General features: G+C 42.5%; 1 protein-coding gene across 15 annotated transcripts in view; it reads right to left on the bottom strand.

Annotated features, from left to right (window-relative positions):
• The window catches only part of PTK2 (protein tyrosine kinase 2), a 262,791-nt gene that overhangs the window by 154,571 nt on the left and 81,330 nt on the right, over positions 1 to 26,890 (bottom strand). For 14 of the 15 annotated variants that reach the window (XM_028500330.2, XM_055091097.1, XM_055091098.1 and 11 more), the window contains 2 exons: positions 16,308 to 16,534; positions 7,829 to 7,995 (listed from right to left, as the gene is read on the bottom strand). In XM_028500330.2, the coding sequence (XP_028356131.1) occupies positions 7,829 to 7,995; positions 16,308 to 16,534 (394 nt within the window). Of the gene's footprint in view, positions 1 to 7,828; positions 7,996 to 16,307; positions 16,535 to 26,890 lie in introns of those variants that run through there. The other variant, XM_055091100.1, reaches the window with a different exon arrangement.

Genomic DNA, 26,890 nt, shown 5'->3' with positions numbered 1-26,890 from the left:
CCGCGGAGCACAGGCTCCGGAGGCGCAGGCCCAGCGGCCATGGCTCACGGGCCCAGCCGCTCCGCGGCATGTGGGATCCTCCCAGACCGGGGCACGAACCCGTGTGCCCTGCATCAGCAGGCTGATTCTCGACCACTGCGCCACCAGGGAAGCCCACTTTTTGTTTTTTAACTGAGGTAAAATTCACATAAAAAGTAACCATTTTAGGGAATTCCCTGGCCGTCCAGTGGTCAGGACTCCACGCTCTCACTGCCAGAGCCGTGAGAGCCCGGCTCGACCACTGCGCCACCAGGGAAGCCCACTTTTTGTCTTTTAACTGAGGTAAAATTCACATAAAAAGTAACCATTTTAGGGAATTCCCTGGCCGTCCAGTGGTCAGGACTCCACGCTCTCACTGCCAGAGCCGTGAGAGCCCGGGTTCAATCCCTGCTTGGGGAACTAAGATCCTGCAAGCCGCGTGGCGCACCACCCCACCCCCCAAAAGTAACCACTTTGATGTGTGCAACTCAATGGTATTGCTATTTAGTGCATTCACACAGTTATCCTGGGACTGCCTTTTGTCACACAATGGTATTTGTCTAAGATTTATCCACACTGTTGCAAGTCCTGATCATTCATTTTGACTAGTGTAACATTCCACTGTGAATATTCTGCAACTGACTTAACCATCACTGGTTACTCTATGCACGTTCTTGGGTCTCTACCCTAGTAGAGAAATGCAAGAGTCTCTCGAGGACAGAACTTGAAGCGGAACAGCAGGATAGTAGGGTATGTCATGAGGATGCTATGCCATTTTCCCAAATGGTTTTACCAATTTTCATTCTCCCCAGCAGGGCAGGCAAGATCCTGTCAGATCCATAACCTCTCCTGCTATCAATTCTGTCAGACAACTTACTTTTTGCCAACCAGACGGTGTAAGGTGGAATCTAATGGCCTAGATTCGTACTTCCCTGAGCACTGAGAAAGATGACAGTGTCTTCCTGCGATTACTAGTCAAACTTGTCTTCTCTTTTATGAAAATAGCTTCAAGTCTCATGCCAATTTGAGACTTCATATTGATCAGTAGAATATCTTCTCATATTGATCAGCAGAATATCTTCTCCTAGCTGCAACTTGTTTCTGCACTTTTTTTTTTTTTTGGCCGTACCTCACGGCTTGTGGGATCTTAGTTCCCTGACCAGGACTGAACCTGCGTCCTCAGTAGTGAAAGCACAGAGTCCTAACCACCAGACCGCCAGGGAATTACCATTTCTGCAGTTTTGAAAATACATCTTTTGATAAACAGAATGTTTTCACCTCATTCAAGTCAAATTTATCTTTCTCGTCTTTCAGAGTGAACGTTTTTGGAGTATTAAGAAAACCTTCCTACTCTAGGGCCAAAGACACATTCAACTATATTTTCCATTAAGCTTTCTCTCTCTCTCTTTTTTTTTAAAACTTAATCCATCTCAGGTGGATTTCTGTGTATTTTTCGAGGTAGGATCTAATTTTGTTATTCTTCCTACGAGGATAGCCATTTATCAGATCAGCCCTTCCTTTCCCCAATGACACGTCATGACATCTCTGTAAGGTCATCCTGCCTGAGACAGTTACGACCAAATGTGTGTGCTGCAGCCGCTTACCGAGGTCTTAGAAGAACTGAAGACTCCATTAAACAAGTTTAGATCTCAGGTTTATTTAACAATATGAAGAGATACTATAGCAGATACTGCAAAAAAGAAAAATCTATGTTCAAAAACCCCACGGGAATGGAAACTAATATCCAATTATTCTGATGAGTCTTGGCACTTTCATTTGAATATTAACATCATACTTCTCAGAACTAAAGCCAGAGCTGCAGTTACCCTCACATGTCCACCCAAGGACTGAGAGAGGAGGTCTCAATGTTCCGTTTCTTTTTTTTTTTTTTCAATTTTTTAAATTTTTAATGGAGTACAGTTGAGTTACAATGTTGTGTTAGTTTCAGGTGTACAACAAATTGTCAGTGTTCTGTTTCTTGTAGTGACATACCTAACACAGGAATAAAGAGCTGGTGCATGGACCCAGTTTCTACTCTGCCACCCATTTAAGCTGTGTGACCACGGGCAGGTTATCAAGCCTCTCAGGCAATGTCTGACACACAGCAAGAAGCGTGTTAATACTGTTAAGACTGTTACTAACATAAACTAGTCCTGTTCAGTTCCTAGTTGATAATTTCACTATCACTGATTCAACTTCCACTTAAAATATTTTTTTACTAGGTGCCTACTATACACCTGGCACGCCCAGAACCGAGCAGTGAATACAGCGGAGTCCCTGAGGGAGAGAGACCATACCAGGCGGGCAGTGTGGGCTCTGTAGACACAAAGGCTGGTAAAGGCCCTGGGGAGGAGGTGACAGTGGAGTCACCTGCCCTAACGAAGGGAGGTCCAAGCCAGGCCGGAAATGGCAGACGAGTACACACAGCAGTTGAGCATCAAGTTCAAAGGCACCAGGAACAATCCACTTGGTTTGTCCAAGAGCCAGTAAGAGCGCCAGTGTGGCCAAGGTCAAGCAAGCGAAAAGTTGGAAAAGATAAAGGCAAAAAGAGAAGTGAGGTGAAGGGTTACTGTATTCAACAAGCAAGAAGGCTGGCAACAGAGAGGAGGCCATCAAATGAGACCCTACCCTGAGTATCTAAGAAAGCAAAGACTAAAATTTCAAAGGCACCAGAGCCGCTCAAACGGAGGAGGGGGCAGCAGCAGACGGAGACGAGGACCAAGAGGCAAAATCACAAACTTGGGGGGGCTCCAGGGCTGATGCGGCTCCCGGGAGTTTCTGAGCAGGGCCGGCCTACACATTTCCTCGGGTGCTTACAGTTTAAAAGACCGGATAGCAAACTCGAGAGCTCTACCTTCAACATATCTCGGTACAGCTGCTTCTCATTCCTGCAAGGGCTACTCCCCACAGCCATCGTCCTCTGTGACTTTTCCCTGGGTTACGGCAACAGCCTGTCCATTGGTTTCCTGCATTTATCCAATAAAGAGTGAATTTAATGCCAAAGGCAGGTCTAAGGTGGGCAGAAAGAGGAAAAGAGGTCACTGGAGCAGCCCCAAAGGTCAAGGCTAAGCAGGAGAAGACAGACCATGATGGTCAGTAAAAGAGGAGGAAAACCTTCACCAGAAGAGTCTGGTATACAGGAGGCTAAATGAAGGAAGAACACTCAGTATCCACAGGGGAATTGTTCCAGGATCCCCCGTAGACACTCAAATCCTCGTATGCTCACGTAAACAGGCACAGTCTGCGTACATAAGAAGCACGCACCCTCTCATATACTTGAAAGCATCGCTAGATTACTTATAATAGTACCTTATACAATGTAAGTGCTATGTAAATAGATGCTGGCACAACAAATTCAAGTTTTGCTTTTTGGAACTTTCTGGAATTTCCCTCCCCAGAATTTTGTATCGGTGGTTGGTTGAATCCATGGCTGCAGAACCAGGGAACCTGCGGATGCTGAGGGCCAGCTGTCTTTAGACAGGAGGAAGTGACTGCGGCCGTGAGCTACTGCAGAGAGTGGACTGAACGGCGAAGGGAAAGACCCCATCAAAGCCAGGCCTTCAGCAGGCTGGGCCTTTTCCTTTGAACCATAAATTATTATTATATTTTTTAAATAAATTTATTTATTTTATTTTATTTATTTATTGTTTCTGGCTGCGTTGGGTCTTTGTTGCTGCTTTGTTGCTCTTCTCTAGCTGCAGTGAGTGGGGGCTACTCTTCGTTGCAGTGCGCGGGCTTCTCGTTGCGGCGGCTTCTCTTGTTGTGGGTTTGAACCATAAATTATTATTATATTTTTTAAATAAATTTATTTATTTTATTTTATTTATTTATTGTTTCTGGCTGCGTTGGGTCTTCGTTGCTGCGCACGGGCTTTTCTCTGGTTGTGGCAAGCAGGGGCTACTCTTCGTTGCGGCGCACGGGCTTCTCATTGTGGTGGCTTCTCTTGTTGCGGAGTACAGGCTCCATGTGCGCAAGCTCAGCAGTTGTGGCATGTGGGCTCAGTAGTTGTGGCTCGCGGGCTCTAGAGCACAGGCTCCGTAGTTGCGGCACACGGGCTTAGCTGCTCCACGGCAAGTGGGATCTTTCCAGACCAGGGCTCGAACCCGGGTCCCCTGCACTGGCAGGCGGATTCTCAACCACTGCGCCACCAGGGAAGCCCGAACCGTAAATTATGTAGAGATGTGTTTTTAAATTGCTCAATATACCGCTGCGTGCAGGATCCTATATTTCTACATTAGAAAAAATAGTTAGATACATATTTTAAAACTATAGTGTTTACTTACTATTGTTTGCGCTCTTCCTTTCAATTATTAGGAGAGGTAAGTTTTATTCCTTTAATACTAGTTTTGCTTTATACATTTTGAGGAATGTCTAGGAATTTATAAAAGTTTAAGAGTTATATCTATTTCTATACTTACTAAATTCTAGGTGAAATGAGCCTTTTATTGTTATGTAGTTGCCCTCTACATCCATAATAATTCTTGTCTGCCTGAAAATTTTTTGCACAGAATACTAATAGCATAATACTAATCTCTTTTTTTTTCCTGGTTATTATTTGTCTGGTATACTTGTACTCATGTTTTATGTGACAGCTATTCAAACTGAAAATCAGGACTCATTAGTAGGTAGGAAAATTCTTTTTACTATTTATTTATTAATTTATTTTACTTAAGTAGAACAAAACAGAATGACATTGAAGAGAAAACCCTTAGACTTTAGTGTAAATAATAAGGCTGAGTATGTTTTGTGAAATATGTAGGTCCGTTATTTACAAATAGCTCTGAAATACACAAACAGGTATACGTGCACTAAATCTCAAGGCAAAACACATTTCTTCCTGTAAGTCAAAGAAAAATGTTTGAACATCGCTGTTTTGGATACAGCCTATAAAGAGCAGAGAGCTAGAATTTATTTTTTAATCACACTCTAAATAACCTCTGACCATTCACCATTAGTATATCTGCATCTTACTTGTGATTTCTATTTATCCTGTTTCCCATGCCTTTTCTCTATCTCTTTCCTTCTTTTTGATCCCTACGTTTCTCTAATACCTACTTACCCAACTACGGTTTAAGTTATATTTCTAATGTTTGAGCTGTTATCCTCGTATTTAAGTTATATTTCTAATGTTTGAGCTGTTACCCTCGTATTTAGCCTATATCTGTTCTTGAGGGAATTTAACTGTGCAAACAAATACAGGCTGCCAGTTACATTTTCCCACCACTTTGAACATATAATCCCTCCATTGTCTTGGCATCAATCATGCTGTAAGAAGTCTGAATTTTTCTCTGCTTGCTTTTTTTTTTTTTTTTTTTTTTTGCGGTACGCGGGCCTCTCTCACTGTTGTGGCCTCTCCCGTTGCGGAGCACAGGCTCCAGACGCGCAGGCTCAGCGGCCATGGCTCACGGGCCCAGCCGCTCCGCGGCACTGGGATCCTCCCGGACCGGGGCACGAACCCGCGTTCCCTGCATCAGCAGGCGGACTCTCAACCACTGCACCAACAGGGAAGCCCTCTCTGCTTGCTTTTAACATCCTCTCTTCTTCTTTTGTACAACACTATTTTACTATAATTTGCCAAAGTATGCATTTAGTTTTATTCGCCCTGTTTGAGATTTGTTGTTAATCCTGCATTTAAGGACACACATCACTCACTGATTCTAGAAAGTTCTCAGCTATTTTCTCTTCAGATTATTTCCTCTTCCCCATCCTTTTTATTCTCTTCTTCAGAGTTCCTGTTAGAAAAGGGTGGACCTTCTCATTCTCCATGTTACATAAACCTGCTTTCATAATTTCCATCTGTTCATCTCTGTGCTACGTTTGGGGCAAATTTTCTCAGATCCACCTTCTTGTTTACTAAGTTTTCAGCTATGTCTAATCTGCTGCTTTATCTATCCAATGATTTCCAGAACTTCTGTCCTGTTCTTTTTCAAATCTGCTTGGTTATTTAACAGCCTCCTGTTCCCCACTGACACTTTAGAACAACCTGTATTAACCCTCACACTCTGGATGATACCACGCATGTATCAATGGTATCTCTGATCACAGTTTCTTCTCTCATTGCCTCTACTGACGATCCATGCACCTTCACTCATCTTATAAGCCTAGCTACACTCTCAGAGTTTTGAAGATCACATTATTCCCACTGAGACAGGCATGTTGATTTTAAAAACCCATACTGTGAAGTCAGATAGCTAAATCCAAATCAAAATTGCGTCACAAACTATCTATGTGAATGCAGCTTAAATCAATTTTGTTGTGCCTCTGTTTTCATCTGTAAAATAAGGATAACAAGTCTTTACCTCCCAGGGTTTGGGTAAATGAAATATACAGTTTACAAATTACAAATATATAAATCATAAATAGCACATAGCTGGCACAGTGCCTGGCTCTTAACAGCCACTCGATGGTGACAATACATCAATGTCATCATCTCCATCAGTATTAGCAGTAGCATCTATATCACCCTTCATTTGAAGATGGTCAGCCAAATCTTCCTTACTTTTGAGGATCCAGGCTCCACTAAAAACAATAGCTTACTCAATTTTACTTGAAATTAGGTAAAATAAGTTGGCTTAAAAGAACAAAAGCAAAGCTTGTATACACAGGGATCTACATTCAACACTTTACTGAGCACTAAAACTATTGCTGTAATGAAGGCTGCCTCTGACATGTCTGCATAAATTCAGAAGGTAAGAAAGTTGTGTTGATTAAAAATACCTAGAGGTATTTTCAAGTAACTTTTAGATATTCTTAGTTTTTAAACACTTATTTAATTAATTGACCAAATAGATGGAAGTCAAATCTTTGCTAGCCAGTGATGAAAAGCAACCAAACTATATTCTCACGGACTATTTTGTTAGCTCGGTTCCAGCTATTTGATAAATTTGAAAATACAACTATATTTCTTTGATAAACCGTATCTGGGTCAAGATTTTATTCAACTAAACATTTACTCACCTAAACATGTTTGTTTTTCTTTTTAATCTTTCTAATCTTCTCAGCTTAGATCCTTGAACTGAAAGTTACTGACATTTGAATGCTCTCTTCACTCTATAACCATCTTTACTTCTGCAGCGTTATCTATAAAAACGGGAACCACTGTGGAAGAACCCCGTTCTATAAGTTATACTTCTCTCAAATGTGTTTTTAGATGTATAATTTCCTACAAACATCTTGGTTTACTTAAACGTGAAAAAAATTATTAGGAGAGAACCAGGAAAAGGACAATTTATAGGGAATTCTTTTAACTGACCTTGAACTGTTTTAGTTTCATTAAGGTCAGTATGACTCACTAAGAGATTACTTCCTAATTTTCTAACGTTATGTGTGAACATCCAAGAGACGCTGACTCTCTTCGGCGGGCTGTGGATTACTATACGGGGCACAATAAAGCGAGCTCTGCAGCCCATTAATAAGGTAATTGGGTGTGGTCTCCTCCAGGCACAGGGAGTCCTGCTGCACAAAAGGGTGCCAGCAGAACCGGAAGTAAAAGGACTAGGGCTTGAGTCCTCAGAGCAGAGGCGGCACAGAGCAGCACTGACAAGAGAAGTGCGAGGAGCGAAAGGTCATCACAAAAGCATGAGATCAATCAGACGGCTCAGCAAGTCCCGGTCGGTGGTGCCCCAAGACAGACCACACAGAAGTGTAGAAGGGATCACTAGTTAATAATTACCGGCCAACTCTACTTACACAGGAGTCCCAATGACAATCAGTGTGAAAATTAAGCATAGATAATCATCCTCTTGTGCGTGTGTCTAATATGCAAAACAAATCAAGTTCGAGTCACCCCAAAGTAGGTTTGTAATCTTACTTCCACTCCTCTGGTGGGTGTGCAAGTTCATACTTCTCCCTCACATTGGAGACACCCATATCCAAATGGAGCCAGTGAACCTCCTCTGACCGCAGGTGACTGAGGCGAAATCCATAGCAGGCCACGTGCTTTACTTTGTGACTGTCCACTATCTTCTGAATGATGCCCTAAAACATACCCCCCACAAAAACGACTGTTATAAACAAAAAACTGCATGCTAAAAATTAATGCAATGTTCATTTCTTTTAGTTAATTATCAGAAATCTTTGGTAAAAGAGTATCAATTTAAATAAATCACATAATTTTACTTAGAAATCTTTTTTCACAAAAAGTATTTTTATGAACAAAGAAAAGTTTTTTAAAAACCACAAAAAGAGGCACTTCCCCTTTCTTTATTGATTGCTGCAGCTCCACCTCTGCGTCACCCCAACTCATCAAAGCACACGGCCACACCTCAGGTGGCTTCCTAAGAATGAGACCTGTGGAAGGTTATACTTTCTGAACCAACGATATTGTTGAGAACAGGCTGCAACCTTAATATCATTTTTTAAAAACACACATTTAGGAACATATAATTAAGGCCATGTTTCTGATAGTACTGATGACATATGAAAAGCTACTTAAAGTTAGGCCTAGCCACCTGCTCTTTGCTCTCTATAGGTTAACATGCAGCAATTCACAATAGCCCCCAACCTAACCTTTCTAACACGTGTGCCCCATGAGTTCAGAGGAGATGAAGGTGACCTTTGAAGGAGGGCATCAGGGAAGGCTCCCTAGAGAAGGTGGCGTTTACCCTGGGGCTGTGGAAAAGAAAGTGTTATTAGAACTGATTCTTGCCCTGTGCCCACAGAGATGTGTAAGTCATGCGTCTATGTTTGTAAATGGGTAGCACACGTGGAAGACACCTTGGGAATACGATGGAGACCATCTGCCACCCTTACGTAAGCGGGTGCTAATCACCATCCACTGCAATCTTCTCAATATTTTAGCACATTAATAAGGTTTTTTTTTAATGATTCTGACATTAACATGAAAATGTCTATAATGGAAAATCAGAACTATCTATTAGAGAAAAACATCACTGGGTTTTAAGGTTAGCAATTAACTGAAGCTAACACATAACTTATAAATGTAAGACACATCTTAAAAGTTCTGCACACGCTAGTATTTATTATGGCACAATGCTGTTGATAATACAATTAAGGATGTCCCCAGCCCTACCCATAAGAACAGATAAATAATAACATGTACTATATTCAAAAACTGTCAAGGACCCAGCGAGCCCACACCACGGGCAGGACGTGTGCCGCACTCCTGTAGCTGCACATGCCGACCGTCCTTCCTGACTCCTCAATCCCCAGGACAAGGCTGTGCATCGAGCCCAGGAGAGCGGCAGAGGAAGGATGGAGGGAGGGAGCAAACGTGGCCCCAGAGGGAAAGCATGAAAAAGAACCCGGCGGAAGAGCTGACAACAGCTTCAGGAAGAAGATGAACTCTTACTGGGACAGGAGGCATGTCTGCAGCCTGCAGAACTCGGGGGCGGGGGATTGGGGTGGTACCTGGGATGAGCATAAAATGTCTTTTCTGGCTTCTGGATTCAAGGCCTGAATTTCTGACAGGGCCACCGTGAATGACAGTGCAGGCTGAACACCACCCAAGGGCATCGATGCTGCCAGGGGATGGTGGGAGCCCAGATCCAGCCCCAAGCTCGCCTGCAAATCTTGTGCTCTGGGGTGCGGGATCTGCCTACAGGAAGGCCATCTTTTTCTGCTAATTCTCTGAAAGGCGACTTGGGCAGCTTCTCCTTGCCAACATCCAAATCCCTGAGCTGCAAAGGACAGGCGCTGGCGCCTCTTTCAAACTGCCACAAAAGAGCCTTTGTCTCTCGCCCCCACTCTGCCAGCGTACTCCCGAGAGCACACAGGCTCTAGTTACCCTGCTCATCTCCCCTCGATTCCACATCACCCCCAGATCTTTGTGTCTTGGTCTGTCTACCCCTCCACACCCAGATGCAGAGTGTACGGCAGGGCACAACCATTCCTTATACTTGTATTTGCCATCAACACCCCGGGAGAAACCCCATCTTCGCTGGGTGCCTGCCCTGATGACCCCTCGCTCAGCACAGGTGACCCCTCATGTCCTCTGACTCACGGGCACACACAGGAGCCCACCTGCAGAGAAGCAGTATCAATTAGAGGGGCTTAGTCCAAAAACATGGTGATGATTAGGGGGAAGGCAGGTTCCTAGTCTTGAAGTCTTGTGGAATAGACAGAATTTTAGTCAGTTCACTTGATCGCACTGCCAGAAGACACCGGAATAATTTCAAGTCTGGGTTTGCGTAACCAGAGTCCCCAAACTGTAGGACCTGGTACCTAAACCAGGTTGCAATTTCACTCGCCAATGAACAATTAAGCAATAAACACAGGCATTCCCTTTTATTTCACTTTTTGCTTGATGCTTCCATACTGAGTTCCATCCCAGTCTCATTCTCTAATACTCTCATAAATGCCACTTCGGACTTAGTCTGCATAGCAGGCAAGGTTATGAGTGGACAAGGTGCTTAAATATTTGATGCTAAATGTACATAAGTACTCAGTAAAAAGTACCGATAATTTTGAGAACCAACTATTTGGTTCTGAATAACTGAACAAATAACTTTGAGAACTAAATTTTTAGTGAGAAATGCAAACTCAACGCTACCATATGGAAACATTACCATTTCCATATAACACACACACACATACGTTAGTATATGTGTATGTTATTTCCGGAATATGTACATTTAGAAAAGGGACTGCCTCTAGGGAGCTAAGAGGACAAGGGTTCATAATACGCCACTGATGGTATCCAAATTAAACTTCTCATCCTGGCTTTAAAGGCTCATGACAATCTAGTCCTACAATACACAAAGCAACACTCAGCTACTCTGAAAACTCCTTTTATTCATTTATATCACAGCCCAGGCCTTAGAAACATACACTTTTCCTGATTAAATTCTGATGTTAGATATTCACAGTAAAGGATTCTTCTCAAACTTGGAAATAAAAGAAGCCAGTGTCCGCATCGTGCTTGTATTTCATCAGGAACATAGCAATTCAGCCATTTTACTACTGGGAGATAGTTATTTTCTTTTTTGTTTCCTTGTTTTGGGGGAAAGGGAGGTGGAAATGCAAGTAATCCTGCCAGGAGCATCCTTCTAGTTGTTGTCATACATATGTACAGGCACTGCTTAGAAACAGACGTGCTGGGTCAAGAGCTACTTAAACTATGACATTTTGGTAAGTACAGCCAAACTGTGCACCAACAAAACTATACCGATTACACTTGACACATAATGTGACAGACTGTCCCTCATCTCATACCAATAATGGATGAAATCAATCTTAAAACGTTTATCAATGTGATGGACCAAACGGGTGTGGGGGAGGGGGGCGGTGGTTGCTGTTATAATTTACGTTTCCCTGATTGCTGACTAGTGAGATGAGGCTGTAATTGTGTTTGTTTCTGAAAGTTCTTGTGATGACTTTGCTTGCTTCAACCTGGCCACTTATCTTTTAGACAACGCTTTGAAAAGAAGTGACCTTCTCCCCGGTGGAGAGCACTCATACGGCCGCGTCCTTCATATCCGTTCACTCGTGAATGTGCACCCCTCAGCTGTTCATCAACCACCTAAAGGCCCGCTGCATGCCTGGTGCTAGCGCCCCGATGACAATGAGATGCGATCCTGACCCTGAGAAGGCTTAGAGTTGAGCAGGAGGAGGACATGATAATGAATGCATGCAGTAGAGTAATTCATCTGTGGGGAAGGTAAGGCGGGGGACAAGATGATAATGGACATTTCATATTTTTATCTATCTCCTCACAGGCAGTTTGCAACAGTTCTCCACTTATCACAAGAGGAGGTATCTGAGGTCACACGTATTGGTCTTAACACTGCTCATGTCTTTACTTCCACCTAAGAATTGATTTGTCTTTTATCCTGTCCAGGGGTTATTCTTCTCAGTGTGCTCTCTTTCAGATACTCTTTACATTTAGGAATCAATGGGTTCCTACCACTCTTCTCTGATCGAACCTGTAGAGGTAGGAGCCTAGCATCATTCAGTTACCAAAACAAGAGGCGGAAATCCAGTCCTGCTCTCCAACAGCCAAGGCATCATCTCCTGCTCTTGGCTCAGCAGCAGACGAGGGGCCCACCTAACAGTCCTCGAGACAAAGCATGCACTTTTGTCTCGACAATCCAGAGTCACTCGTAGTTTCTCATCGCTACTGTAACAAATGACCACAAACTTAGGGGCTCAGAATAACACAAATGTGTGACTTTCCAGTTGTGTAGATCACAAGTCTGAAATGGGTATCACTGGGCTAAAACAAAGGCATCAGCAAGGGTGTGCTGCTTGCTGGAAGCTCAGGATGGGTAACACGGAGCCAGGTCCTGTCGGTCCTTGTGGGCCACTGGGGGAATGTGGCCTTTCTCTGGGAGAAATGGGGAGCTACTGGGTGTTTTGAGCAAATTACTGATTAGAAGACCAGCATGTTAGAGAAACAGTCCAGGAAGCAGAACGTAAAAGTGGGTGACCGGTAGCATGGAAGGTCACAGGGCAAGACGGGGAGAGGAATGGGCTAGGGGCTCCTGAAGGACTTGAATATTGACTCCAAATAGAGAGGAAGGCATTGAAGGGTTCCGAGTGGAGGAGTGATGTGCTCTGGCTCTCATGTTACCAGGACCGTTCTGGCTGCTGGGTTGTGATGTCAGTTAGGAGACCACGCGGCTCCAAGAAAGGTGTGCAGTTGAGGTCCTAGGAGGTGGGGGATTCCAGGTACACTCTGAGGACAACATGGACAGGATTAGCTAATGTATTCGATGCGGGGTATAAGCAAAAGGAGTAAAAGATGATGCCAAGGGCCCTACTTAACTAAAAGAAGGGGAGACCCTTCCTCTGAAGCGCTGATGGTTCTTTTGGAGAAAGAAAGGCAAAGACAGAGCAGAGAGGGACAGATGCAGCTGGGCGGCATTAGGTCTTAAACTGAAAATGAAACAAATCAGAACGGGGTACAGTTGTGGACTAGGCAGAGCATGGGATGAAACCATGGCCACGGCTTTAAGAGCCTCTGAAGACGTATGAGGCCAGCAAGGGAGCCAGCCTCTCACACCCCACTACAGTACTTCCCTCTGGGTCCATACTTCTTCATGCTCTGTGATGTCATCTAGCTGTGTTTTCAAAGAGAGCCTATGGTATGAACTTCCTACCTCCTTATTTCTCTACAGATACCTTCACTCCATGTTTTTGTGATTGCTAATGTATTTGGTATAGACTCCAGAGGTACAAGCTGTTCCCCAGAGCCTCTGAGGACACTGCTCCAATGTTATCCTGCATCCACCATCACAGATTAAAGTCTGATGTAACTGTTCTTTTTCCTAAGTAGGAGACTTCTCTGGTAGAATCTGGATCTTCTCTATACCCTTATTATTCTGAAGTATCACTACAATGTTTCTAGGTGACAAATCTTATTCAGTATTGTCCACCATGGGTTAATCTTGGCTCTTCTGCACTGACCCCACACTTATCTCCAGAGCTGCCTGAAGCATGGTACTGACACTCAGCTATGGCCAAGATAAGTGATGTTTGCGACCATGGGCTACTGATTATCTGGGGCAGGACACAACTAGCCTGCACCACTGTTTAGTAATCATAACTGGATTTCCAACTTGCACCTGATTTTGGTGGCACTTGGGCAGTTACACAGGGCAAGGCTGGCTACGGAGATGGAACGTGCCTCTGTGCCCATCTCACAGATCCCACCAAAAGGAGGCCTCAGCCCTCCTCACACCTGGGCACTGCACACCTGGCCGGTGATGGCTGGGAGCACCCAAGGCCACGAGGCCTATGCCTGAGATGTCCAAAGCGCTTCAATGAGTACCGTTTTCCTACTGCTGCTGTATATACTCTATCTATTCCCAGTGGAGTCCTGTGAATCCTTTCAGCATCCTCTATACAATTAATGTACAATTAGCACAAATATGCAATAGGAGTGAAATCTATTAAAGCATGAGAAATAAAACCTCTGTAATGAATTATTACAAGAATCCAGATTTTTCCTGGTAAAAATAAACCTTTCAACTCCTCCTAAAGTTTGGTTCTTCTGAGTCAAGCAGTCTCTCAGAAAATTACTTTCTACAGAGCACAGCTGTCCAGCAGAAATATAATGCAAGCTACATATGTTGTTTTAAAATTTCTAGCAGTCACTTTAAAAAAGTGTAAGAAGAAACAGGTGAATTCAATTTTAATGATATAGTTTCTTTAACCTAGCATGCCAAGAACAAAATTATAACAAATTACTGATGAGATTTTACATTCTTTTTCATACTAAATCTCTGAAATCCAGTTGTATTTTTACACTTACAAAACATCAATTCAGACTAGCTGCATTCAAGTATTCAGCAGTTGCACACGGCTACCACATCGGGCAGCGCAGCAACAGAGTCTGGGACTCAATCTAATTATTCATCAACTCTGGATAACAATAAGCTACCTCCTTTCAGAAAACAGTTGATTTTTAGATCCATCCATTAATTAATTTACATGAAAATACTGCATTTTCAAATGTTACAGCAGTAGAAGGAAGTGGGTTATGAATAATACCCACCTGCCATCACAGTGACCCAGTACTATGTTGATTTCATGCTATTCCAGGAGAGGGCTGGGGTCAAGCAATGCCAATAGAGGTTTCTCTGCCTCATGTTGAAAAATCAATCATCAACTGCTAAGACTTGCTAAATTTCAAACATTTATCAATTACTGTGAAATAAAACAACTTGCTCTTTGGCCACACAGATTTGCTCATATTGATCTTCATAAAAGTTTAACAAATATGTTCTAATAACTTATGTATTTGTATCTGGTTTAAATTTTTCTTCACAGTATGAATGTTCTGATGTCTGGTAACATTTTAACATTGGCTAAAGGCGGACATGTGTCAGTGATCACTGGTTCTCTTCGTGGTATGATTCCTCCCATGTGCAGTACCTATGATACTAAAACCATGGCACATCTGTCACGGAGTCCTTCCCAGGTGAAATTTCTGATAAAATAAATTATGAAAATTTGCTAATGTCTTGTCAAATTCATAATCTTTGAAAGGCTCCCCTCCTGCACAAATGCTGTGAAGTTTATTAAGTCTGATGCAATGGTTTAAAGAATTTCCTCTCTCATTATATCCGAAATTTATAAAAACTAGAACATACCCTAACAGCCTTCCCATAAACGTTACCTTTATAAGGTTTCTCTCCAGTGACTGTGTTTATAAGGTTAAATATAAAACAGAACTATAGAAAAACTAGAAAAAGCCAGCAAGCTTCACAGAAAGCTTGTAAGAAGAGACTACTATATTTCAAGTATAGCACATGGATAGATACTAACACATGTTTCAATCCTGAGTGAATGATTCTCCTTTTAATAATTAGTCCGTTTGAATAGTCAGTATTACAGTATCACAGAGGTAACAGAATATTATATATAATGCATATGTAATATGTAGCCTTAAATCTAAATTCTACCAATCCCTTTATTGTACTTAAAAGCAGTTAAGGCATATAAGTCAAAGAGTACAAATTACTTTGTTTCTTTATTACTGAAAGCAGGGGAGATACATCTGATGGTCCTACTCGCTGGACACTTGTCCTCCTTAAAGATGAATAGGGACTAAGTGAAAGAGCAGGAAGGAGGAGGGGTTTCTTCAACACTTGATCAAAGTAAACATCCTGAAAATTTACATTTTGAACTCAGTTTTCTGAGATCCTGGTGCTCACTCCTCACTCGCAGCAACCTCTGCCTACACTGTGCTCCCCTCACAATTCTCCACCACCCACTCTCATCAGCACCCAGAGGAAAGTGTGTCCAGCTACCTCTCACAGTCACACGCAGTGACACCCCTGCCAGCCCTCGTCATCTGCAACACCCCGGGAAGCACTGCCTGCACCGCACTGCAATTAAGGCCATGGGCATCTCGCCCACAACAGACTGGAAGCTGTATGACCAGGACCTTTAATATCCCCAGAACCTTGCCAAGTATTTGGTATATAGAAGATATACATATATTTTTTTTAAGAATCTATCCTACCTGGAGTCATGCAAACACCTTCAAAATTACACTTCCTAGAAAATAATTTATTTCAACAGTATTAGAGGCTATTTTAATTCCTTTGTTCCCTTGTATACTTCAAAGAATTTTTTTAAAAACAGGAGAGAAAAACAAGTCAATGGCATTATATGAATAATATGATGCAGTTACTATTTTTCTAAGAAATTTTACATAAATTAAAACTCTGGTCCGTCACATATTAACTCAATAAATACTATAGAGAAAAGTTAACATCTCTGAAATATGGGAATACAAATTATTACTCCACTTTTTTTGGTATGTGCCATTAACATTTAACCTACATATACACTGAGGATGTGTCCTAGGAAAATGTACTTACCCTGACGTCAGTAGCATCTCCATGCCTGATAATACTGGCCCAAGTGGTTGGCTCACTGTTGCTTTCAAAATAATGAAAGACCTTCAACACTCGCTCCATGGCCCCAGGGGAACGTTCCACACCGGTACCCAGGTGAGTCTTGGTACTTGAATTCGGTGTGTGATTCAAGTTTGGGTCAAGGTAAGCAGCTGCCATTATTTTGCTAGATGCTAGGTATCTGTCATATTCTGTAAAAGGAAAAAAAAATTTTCAGTGTACAATATTTGAAATCTACTGATTAAAATATGTTTTGTTGATACTGACATCACAACACTGTTCTTTATTCTCTCCCTATTTTGTTCTATGCAGAAGTTGAGCCTGAGGAGAACTGGGACCTAATCTACCAAGGTAATCACTGTATTCCATCCCCCACCCCCTGCCACCCCCAGACCCAGAGCAGTACCTGATTCACAGCAGAATAATAAATAATGGTTAAACAAAGTATTAAAAGGCCAGGAACCCTATCTCAACTCCGTCAAAAATCACTGTGTTATCTGTAAACAACATAACAGCGCCCTCCTTTTAAATCACAGCCTTTAAATTTGTGAGAAAATCTCACTGGAGAGCCAAATATGTTAATTTTGCTGCCTACTTTTGAAAACTTTTATGTGAAATACAAGTTCTTTCTTCATACACTGAAAATTCAGTCACAACTGAAAACAAAACAAAACCAAAAAGCACATATGACTAAGTTTTTAAAAGTGTGATAGGGGACTCCCCTGGTGGCTCTGTGGTTAAGAATCCACCTGCCAATGCAGGGGACACAGGTTCGAGCCTTGGTCCAGGAAGATCCCACATGCTGCGGAGCAACTAAGACCGTGCGCCACAACTACTAAGCCTGCGCTCTAGAGCCCGCGAGCCACAACTACTGAAGCCCGTGCGCCTGGAGCCCGTGCTCCACAACAAGAGAAGCCACCGCAAGAAGCCCATGCACTGCAATGAAGAGTAGCCCCGCTTGCCGCAATCAGAGAAAGCCCATGTGCAGCAACGAAGACCCAACGCAGCCAAAAATAAATAGATGAATAAATAAATTTATTAAAAATAAATAAAGTGTGATAGGAGGACGTCCATTTGAATGTGAGGGACTAGCTCAGGCAAGACCACAACTCCCACTGAGAAAACTCAGAGAAGCCAGATTAGAAAACAATCCAGATGTGTGGAGCCCAAGACACTAGGAGGTGACACAGATGGAGAAGGAACAGGTCCTCAACAGCTGCCTTTCCCCAAAGGGCGTTTGCCAATTCTGGGCATTCAAGACCCTGAAGAGCTAAGGAAAAGGCACTAACACACACACACACACAACACACACACACACACACAACACAACACACACACACACACACACACACACACACACACACACACACACACACACGGTGCTATCTGTCCCTTGACGACAGCCACCAGTCCTGAAACCAAGCCCAGTGGGCACCTCCGAAAGCAGAGGGAAGTTGAAGACACACAGAGGGGATGAGGGGCACAGCTGATTATATACCCCCTCCTACCTTTTGGCAGCATACAGATGATCTGAACAGCATGATGAATAAACGATCTAACTGACATATAACATACTACACCCAACAGCAACTCATCTTTGCAGGTGAAATAGTTACTAAAATTGACCACGTGCTAGGTGAAAGCACAAGATTCAGTAAATATCAAAGGACTAAAATTACTGAGTGTATGCTCTGTGTTGTGTCTAGCATTAAGCTGGACACTAACAAAAGGATAACTAGCAAATTCCCAACTGTCTGGAAATTAAGCAATGTATTTCAAGTAACTTATTAGCCAAACAAGGAACTCAAACCCTCAAAGGGTTTCTAGGGCGCTGAAAATACTCCGTATGTCACTATAATGATGGATATGAGTCCTTATACGTTCGTCCAAACCCACAGAATGTACAACGCCAAGAGGAAACCGCCATGGGAATGACGGACTTTGGGTGATTATGATGTATCATTACAGGCTCACCAACTGTAACACACATACTGCTCTGGTGGGGACGCTGACAACGGGGAGGCTGTGCACGTACCGGAGCAGGAGGTACGCGGGAAACCTCTGTACCTTCCCCTACATTTTGCTGTGAACTTAGAACTGCTTTAGGAAAAATAAAGTCTTAATTTTAAAAAAGCAATCAATGTAATTCACCATATTTTCAGAAAGGAGAACCAGAGTTATCTTAATATATGCAGAAAAAGCAAGTGATAAAGTTTACCAAACACTCATAATAAAAACTCTTAGCAAAACAGAAATAGGAAAATATTTCCTTAATCTAATGAAAGTAGCTACATTAAACTTAAATTAATACTGGTGGAAAAGAGTCCCTCCCCCCCCCCCACCCCAGCCCCCAAGACTGGGACTAAGTCAAGAATGCCCAGCATTACCATCCCTAATTTGACAGTGTTCCAGAAGTCTTAGCCAGGTTCCACAGGCAAAAAAGGGAGGTAAAACATAGGGTATGAAGGAAAGAATAAAACCATCATTATTCACAGACTACATGACTATGTATGAAGAAAATCTGTAAGAATCTAATAGATAAACTAATGGAATTTATAAATGAATTTAGCAAGGTTGCTGGATCACAACAAAATCAACTGTACTTCTGATCATCTTAGTTATCTCTTTCGCTCCCCAAATGAGATGGTAAGGATGAATAAATATATTATCAATTGCTTCCTGAAAAGAAACACCACACCTCCAGAGTGGTCAGAAGAAATGATATACTAGTGATGAAGTGACGGAAAATCACTACAGTTGACCCTTTAACAACACTGGTTTGAACTGCCCAGGTCCACTTATATGCACATTTTTTTTCAACAGTAAATAAACACTACAGTACCACACAATCCCTGGTTGGCTGAATCCCCAGCAGCAGAACCAGAGATACAGGGGAACCCTTACACGGGGGCTGACCGCAAGTTATACGCAGATTTTCGACTGCGCGGAGGGGGCTGGCACCCCGGGGCCCACGCTGCTCAAGGTCAGCAGGACACGTAACAGTGAGCGTGTCAAGGCAGGAGCTCAACCAGAAACAACACACAATCTGGATATACCTCTGTGGCTAAGAATCAGTGGCAAAACCCTGCATAAACCTTCAAAAAGTAGGTCTAAACATTCTTTAAAAGATAAACCATTGCTGTAATGTCACCAGAGCGAAGCAGTTTTCCTAAAACAGAATGTGTCAAAATCCGATCCGTGCTATAAATTCTCAAACTGGCAACATCTCCACCAGCGAGCCTTCCTTGACCCTTCTGGACAGTTCCGTGTGAGTGTCAGTTAACCACCACCCACTCCCCCGTTGGTGGCGTTCCAGTCTGTCTTTACGATGGGTTTGCAGATTCAGAAAGCCTGGCATCTGGGTCACAAAACCGTGGATTAGTCAGTTTGTGGGATGGTGTCCACTACGGAATGAAAAGTCCCAAGCGTTGCTCTCTACTACACTGACTATTCTGTTTCCAAACAATTAACAGAATTCTCTGTTGTTCGTGTAGTTCTCTATTTGTTTTTGATCCATGGCTAAAGCCGTACAATTGGGGCTGCCAACTCTCTGTATCTCTAAGTGACAAAAGCCCTTCCCCCTCCTTTACCAGAGAGGTAGGCTTTTATAGGATTTTGTAATTGTAGCCCTCTGTAATCTGCGGCCAGTTGTATTTTTTAGAACTTTTCAAGATTAACCAGTCATAGGCATTGGCTACTTATGCACACTACAGAATATCTTTTTCAAAAAACTATCAAAGACGTGGAAATGAAAAGATTTCTAAAGTTGGCTTATTTATGTGGTTTAGACCCCCTACTCTTCCAACTATCTGTGGTAAAGGACCAGTTTTAATTTCCAACCTGTCACAGACCAACACTTTTGTAAAATACAATAAAGAGGAATTTCTAGAAAAATGAAATTTCAAAATAAAAGCATACAAAAGCCAAGCACAAAACTTCTATCATCAGAGTCAATGAACATAAAATTACTGTCAAGTTGCTACAGAGGTTTCTAGATGCTTACACCAAATTCTACCCTTACTTTGTCCTACACTGTTAACAGTTCCAGCACCAACCCCAGTCTGCTGGCCACAGTTGGCCAAGTCCAGGCTCAGGCACCAGGCTGCCTGGTACAGCAAGAGGCCAGTGCACTGGAACGGGAAATGGGAAAGCAGATGGCCTGTCAGTGGTGGCCGCTGACCTTCCAGCTTCAGGTCTCCCTTTCATTCACATACTAACTTCAGTGCCTAACTTCTTCTTTTCTTGGGACAAGTAGGGCAGTCCCAAAGCAGGTGTGAGCAAACAGGTACTGACAAACCTTGGCACGGACCCCAAGGCTCAGCCCACAATCCGATATAAATGCTCCATAAAACAGCACATACAGAAGAGGGAGAAAAGTACAAGGACCACAACGAGCATCTTACTCCAGAGCTGCCTAGTTTAGATTCACTGTACATACTAAGATCCCACCAGGAGAGTAACCTCATTACACTTGAAATAAGCCGGCCCTTTAATAAAACTTGAGATGCTTGCCAGAATCTGAGAGAAGAAACAAAGAATGCAAATTGATACAGCTACATTTTTTTAAAAATTAAGACATCAACAGGTTTGAACAGTTTTTAAGAATTTGATAATGACCCTAAAGTAAATCCTTAAACAAACTAGACTAGTGTGAAAGTTTTCTTCTTCTTACTTTTGTTCTTTTACACAAGATTTGGGTTTATTTTCTCATAAAATATCTAACCTGAACATCCTAAATGTCCTATAGTGATTTTACTAGACAGAGAAGTTAACATTAAATTACTTAAATGTTTAATATTACAATAGCAATGTGTGGCTGTTTATACTTTCCAAACTCCCCCTTTCCCAATTCTCTTCTTCCAGTGTGACTCTGATACTCCTTTCAAGAGGCAGAGTCTACCTTCCTTCCCCTTGAATCTGGGTGGGCTTCAGACTAGGCTAAGATACATCCTAAGCTAAGTCCTAAAAGGCAACACCAAAAAAAGCAAGAAAGGAACCTAGGTTCCCATGGCTCTCTTGGGATGCTCACTCACAAACCTGACCACCATGCTGTACAGAAGTTCAAGCAACCCAAGAAGATCTGAGCTCCAAGAACCACAGGCTGAGCTAAGCTTCCAGCTGATGGGCAGCGTCAACTTCCGAGCCCTGGGGCAGAGCCACCTTGAGCAGACCCACTGGCTCCCAGCCGTGCTGCCTCAGCCAACACCACACAGAAAGAGGTGAGCTGTCCCTGCTGCGCCCTGCCCAGACTGCACATCTGAGCACAACGAATAACTCGTGTCATCTGAAGCCACTAAGTGTTGGGAAGACTTGTTTTCATCAACAGACAACTGACAGAGCATATGTTCAACTAACGTGAGCAGAGGTGGTTCTCACTTCGAGTGGGAGTGTGAGACATAAAATGACTACCAAGAGCCTTCTGAACAGTGTTTGCCTTCTTCTTCTCATTGTTAAACTAAAGATACAGAGTGAGCATCTTTTCAATGGCTTGACAAAATGCCACATTCCTTCCTAAGTTTGGGTCACCTTCCTTTTACATTTTATCCTCTGTACTTCCAGTGTCGTGAAATACCTCTGAGAGTTCCTCTAATGCGAACTTTTTTTGCCATGTCACTTCTTCAGTGACATCTTTTTTGTCACAAATATTTTCTTCATTTATGTCAATGAGACCACCTTTACTAAATTCTTTTGGCTGCACATCTAGAATGTCTGGCTCAACAGCAAAGTCAACATTCCTAGAGTCGGCTACTTTTTCTGTAACTCCATTTACGTTCAATTAGAATCTTGCAAAGTTATTTCCACAGTGTAGTAAAAGTTTCTGCCATACTGCACACCTATCACTCTGTTACTTCCTGCCAGGATGCCTGAATTTTTTCATTTGCTCAATCTCCAACTGTAGCATTAACAGCCTGTCCAAAGTCTGTCTACAGGCTTTAAAAGTTGAAACAACTCCTTGGTCCGTTGGCTGAATAATGAGATTACAGTTGCTGGTTCACACCACAGCTCTGTGCACACCTACGACTCGGCTCATTTTGTTACAGTTACCATGTTACTACCAATATTTTCAAATCTTCACTTACACCCAGTTTTACTCCCAGTGTTTTCACTTTTTGTTTCAATTCTGTATTTCATCCTCCTTGGCCAATTTCCTCCTTTGATTAGCTATTTTTGTAAAACGTCACATGGATTAATCACTGGCAAACAAGGAGGCAACACAACTACACACTCTGCTGTCTGTGTATAAACTGAACAACAGATGTGCGCTGACCAGTCACCAACAGACTTTGAGAGAAGTGACATGACTGGTCACGGATTATAATTCACACCTGTTATTTATGTAGTCATTTGAAAAATGGGTTTGTACTTCATGCAATTACTCATATACGTGGTAACCAAACTCTCAGTCACTCTGTTGAGGAACTGGTACTTTTAATTGAACCACAGAAACTGAAATTTGTGCATATTGGAACTATACAAAACATGGACCACCTGTATAACAATTCAACTAATATCTTCACAGAAAATATGGTTTTCTTTATTTCATATATGACAATTACGTAAACAGACACTTTACTTGAACTATCACTAAAATTTTTAATGTTATATTCCTGATAATATTCAACATTAGTCTTTAACATCAACTTTAATTTCTAACATCTCTAATTAACACTGAGACCGTAAAAAAGTCATTGGTGAATAATTTTTGGAGACTTAAAAAAAAAATCCTAAGGAAATCAGGAATGGCAAAATGTAACATATTTGTTTTACAAAACCCAAATTAATAAAGTGCTGACAAGATAAACGTGTTTCAAACTGAAAGTTAAGAGCATTCAGAGTATCATGACCTACTTGTGTATATTCAAACTCAGCACATCATGCACACTCACCCACAGGGAACTGAAGCCGTCTTTCCTGACAGTCATCATGTGCTCTAAGACAGTTTGATAAATCACAGCCAATCAACCAGAGGTCATGTTAAAACACAAATGTAAAGATGCTGCTTAATAATTTCCATCTTCTCTATTCCAACAGAACAATAACAACATTTAGTAATAAGAATGGATAAACAAAATGTGGCACCTCCATAGAATAGAACAGAACAGTATTCAGCCATAAAAAGGAATGAAGTACTGACAATGCTATTGATGCAACATGGATGAACCTTGAACACATTATGCTCAGTGAAAGAAGCCACACAGAAGGCCACAGGTTGTATGGCTCCATTTACATGAGCAGTCGGAACAGGTAAATCCAGAGAGACAGGAAGTAGGTTAAGTGGTTGCCAGAGGTTGAGGGGAGAGGAGTAGGGGAGTGACTGGTAGCAAGTACAAGGTTTCTTTTCGGGGGGATGAAGTTGAAGAGTGGTGATGGTTGCACAAACTTGTGTACACAGCTGCCCACTGAACAATGCAGGGAATTGGAGCACCAACCCCCTGCATACTTGAATATCCATGTGTAACTTCTGACTGCCTTAAAACTTAACTGATAATAGCCCACTGTGGACTAGAAGCCTTACCAATAACATAAACAATTAACACATATTTTGTATGTTACATGTACATCTACATATATTTTACGCATCTGTGACATACCTTTTTCTTAATTTTTTCAATATTTCTAGGCTACAGAATTCATCTGTGAATTTTTTCAAATTGTCACAAATCTCGAAAAAATTTTTCCGATATATTTACTGAAAAAATTTCGCATATAAGTGGACCTGCACAGTTCAAATCAGCGTTGTTCAAGGTCAACTGTAAACTTAAAACCACTGAATGGTATACTACAAAATGGTAAATTTTCTCAATTTTTAAAATTGATTTTTTTTAAGTACATTTTTCCACGGCTCCAACTTTTTAAAAACCAACAATGCTAACTGTTGGCAATGATGTGGAACAACCTAGAGCTTTGATACAACTGCTGGCGGGTGTGTGATGTGATACAGGCATTCTGGGAAACTGTTTCTACTACAGGTGAAAAGATATATACAGTATTACCAGCCATTCCACTCTTAAGTATATGCCGAAGAGAAACACACGCACATCTTCACCAAAAGACACATGCAATATTCATGTCAGCGTTATTCATAATAGTTCAAAACCGGAAAAAACCACATAGCCATCAATAAAATAAACTGTGGTGTATTCTTAAATGGAAAGCCATACAGCAATGAAAAACAATGAGCAAGTGCTACGTGCCACAACGCGAATGAATCTCACAGAAGTTATGATAGGCAAAACAACACACAAAATTCAAAAACAAGCAAAACCGAGTCATGGTGATAGAAATCAACTCTGGTTTCTTTTTCAGGGATACTGACTACAAGGGGCCAGGAGGGAGGCTGCTGGGAGCTGGTAACATTCTAAACACTGATATGGAAGGTGGCAGTAAAAACTGCAGCAGGCTACATATGATTTGTGCACTTTACAGTATGGATGCTATACTTCAGTTATACATCTTTAAGACTCTTACCCAACAACTGATCAACCAAAGGCAACACGCAATGCCAGAGCACACTGGCTAAAATTAATTGCCTGAGCCACAGTTACAAATCCAGCAAAGAAGCAATTCACTCGGGCACATTTTATAAATGCCAACTGTTCTTGATTTTTGCATTTCTGCCTCTGCCGCTCTTTCAATTGTACATGCACGTGCTATTCTGCAAAACAAGTAAAATGTGTGATGCCTGCAAATACGAAATTACTATTAATTTATCATCTTCTATGAAAGGAGCTCTTAACTGCATTTATGATATATGGACATACACATGCACATGTATGCATACTGATGACAGATGTCTTTAAGAATCTATTGAAGGGGGCTTCCCTGGTGGTGCAGTGGTTGAGAGTCCGCCTGCTGATGCAGGGGACCCGGTTTTGTGCCCCAGTCCGGGAAGATCCCACATGCCGCGGAGCGGCTGGGCCCGTGAGCCATGGCCGCTGAGCCTACGCGCCCGGAGCCTGTGCCCCCCAACGGGAGAGGCCACAACAGTGAGAGGCCTGCGTACCGCCAAAAAAAAAAAAAAAAAAAAAAAGTCTATTGAAGGACTGAAGGGCTTCCCTGGTGGCGCAGTGGTTGGGAATCTGCCTGCCAATGCAGGGCACACGGGTTTGAGCCCTGGTCCGGGAAGATCCCACATGCCGCAGAGTAGCTGGGCCCGTGTGCCACAGCTGCTGAGCCTGCGCTCTGGAGCCCGCGAGCCACAACTGCTGAAGCCCATGCGCCGCAATTGCTGAAGGCCGCAAGCCCTAGAGCCTGTGCTCCGCAACAAGACAGGCCACCGCAATGAGAAGCCCACGCACCACAACGAACAGTAACCCCAGCTCGCCACAACTAGAGAAAGCCCACGCACAGCAATGAAGACCCAACACAGCCAGAAATAAATAAATTAATTAATTAATTTTTTTTTAAAAAAAAGAAGAATCTATTGAAAAACATGGACATGTCCTCCAGAAAATGCCAAGACACTAATAAGCACAAATTTTTGTATATGATTGCAAAGTTCATTTTCCCCTAAAACTCATACATGGGACCCCAGCTTTAAGATCAACAGTCCAGCCAGTACCAACACTCATTACAAATAATCTAAATTGTCACTTACTTAGTGGCTCTACATGCAAGGCACAAACATACATTATCTCATTTCATTTCATTTTCACCACAACTGTTAGAGGTGGGTGGTACAAGCTCCGTTAGGCAGGTATAAAAATCTAAGATGAAAGACACTCTGTATTCCAGGTTGGATTGTGACTGAGTGAGAGTGAAGCTGTGAAAAACTCTTTCAGTCCAGGTACACTGTATATCTAAACACCAAGGAGGCCATCATGTCCAGCCTAACAACATTCTCTGCCCCTAAAATCCTAAAGCTCAGTGAAGCAGTCCATTTTCTCAGCATGCACGTACACACACAACTGTTCACTGCTGCAGTCCCAACAACACTAGCAAGCTCTAAATGTAGACGATGAATAAAAGAATGAAGGAAGAACGCTGTCTAAAGCAGATTCCACTCCTACACAGGGAATCTCAGGGAGAAAGCTTGTGGATATACCACATCTTGTCACGGATACTTCTGCAACTTCTCTGGAGCTAAATGGCCATGGGTGGAGTCCATAATAGGAGGAAGGCTATTTCCCTATCTTTCCTGGTGTCATTCAATAAGCAGCTACTATGGTGAAAAAGAACAGATGGCAGTGAGGCTGGATGGAATGTGTGCCTGGGTGAACCTGGGCCACATGACACAACCCCCCACAGGTCTCCTGGCAAGGGCAACGCTAAGGACTATCTCCCTGTAGCCAGGCTGACTCCTCATTACTACTGAACACCTTAATCATGATAGACTTTCGCAAACACTTCTTTGTTACTAAGTGTATCAATAAATCCCCCAGATGAAAGAAACATGGTTAAAGTATTTTTCCGTAATTTTTTTTTTTTTTCTGGTACGCGGGCCTCTCACTGCTGTGGCCTCTCCCGCTGCGGAGCACAGGCTCCGGACGCGCAGGCTCAGCGGCCATGGCTCACGGGCCCAGCCGCTCCACGGCATGTGGGATCTT

This window comes from Physeter macrocephalus, chromosome 15 (genome assembly GCF_002837175.3).
Source record: "Physeter macrocephalus isolate SW-GA chromosome 15, ASM283717v5, whole genome shotgun sequence".
Classification (NCBI taxonomy): Eukaryota; Metazoa; Chordata; class Mammalia; order Artiodactyla; family Physeteridae; genus Physeter; species Physeter macrocephalus.
The sequence above is the reverse complement of the archived record's forward strand: the minus strand, read 5'-3'. Positions and strand labels throughout refer to the sequence as shown.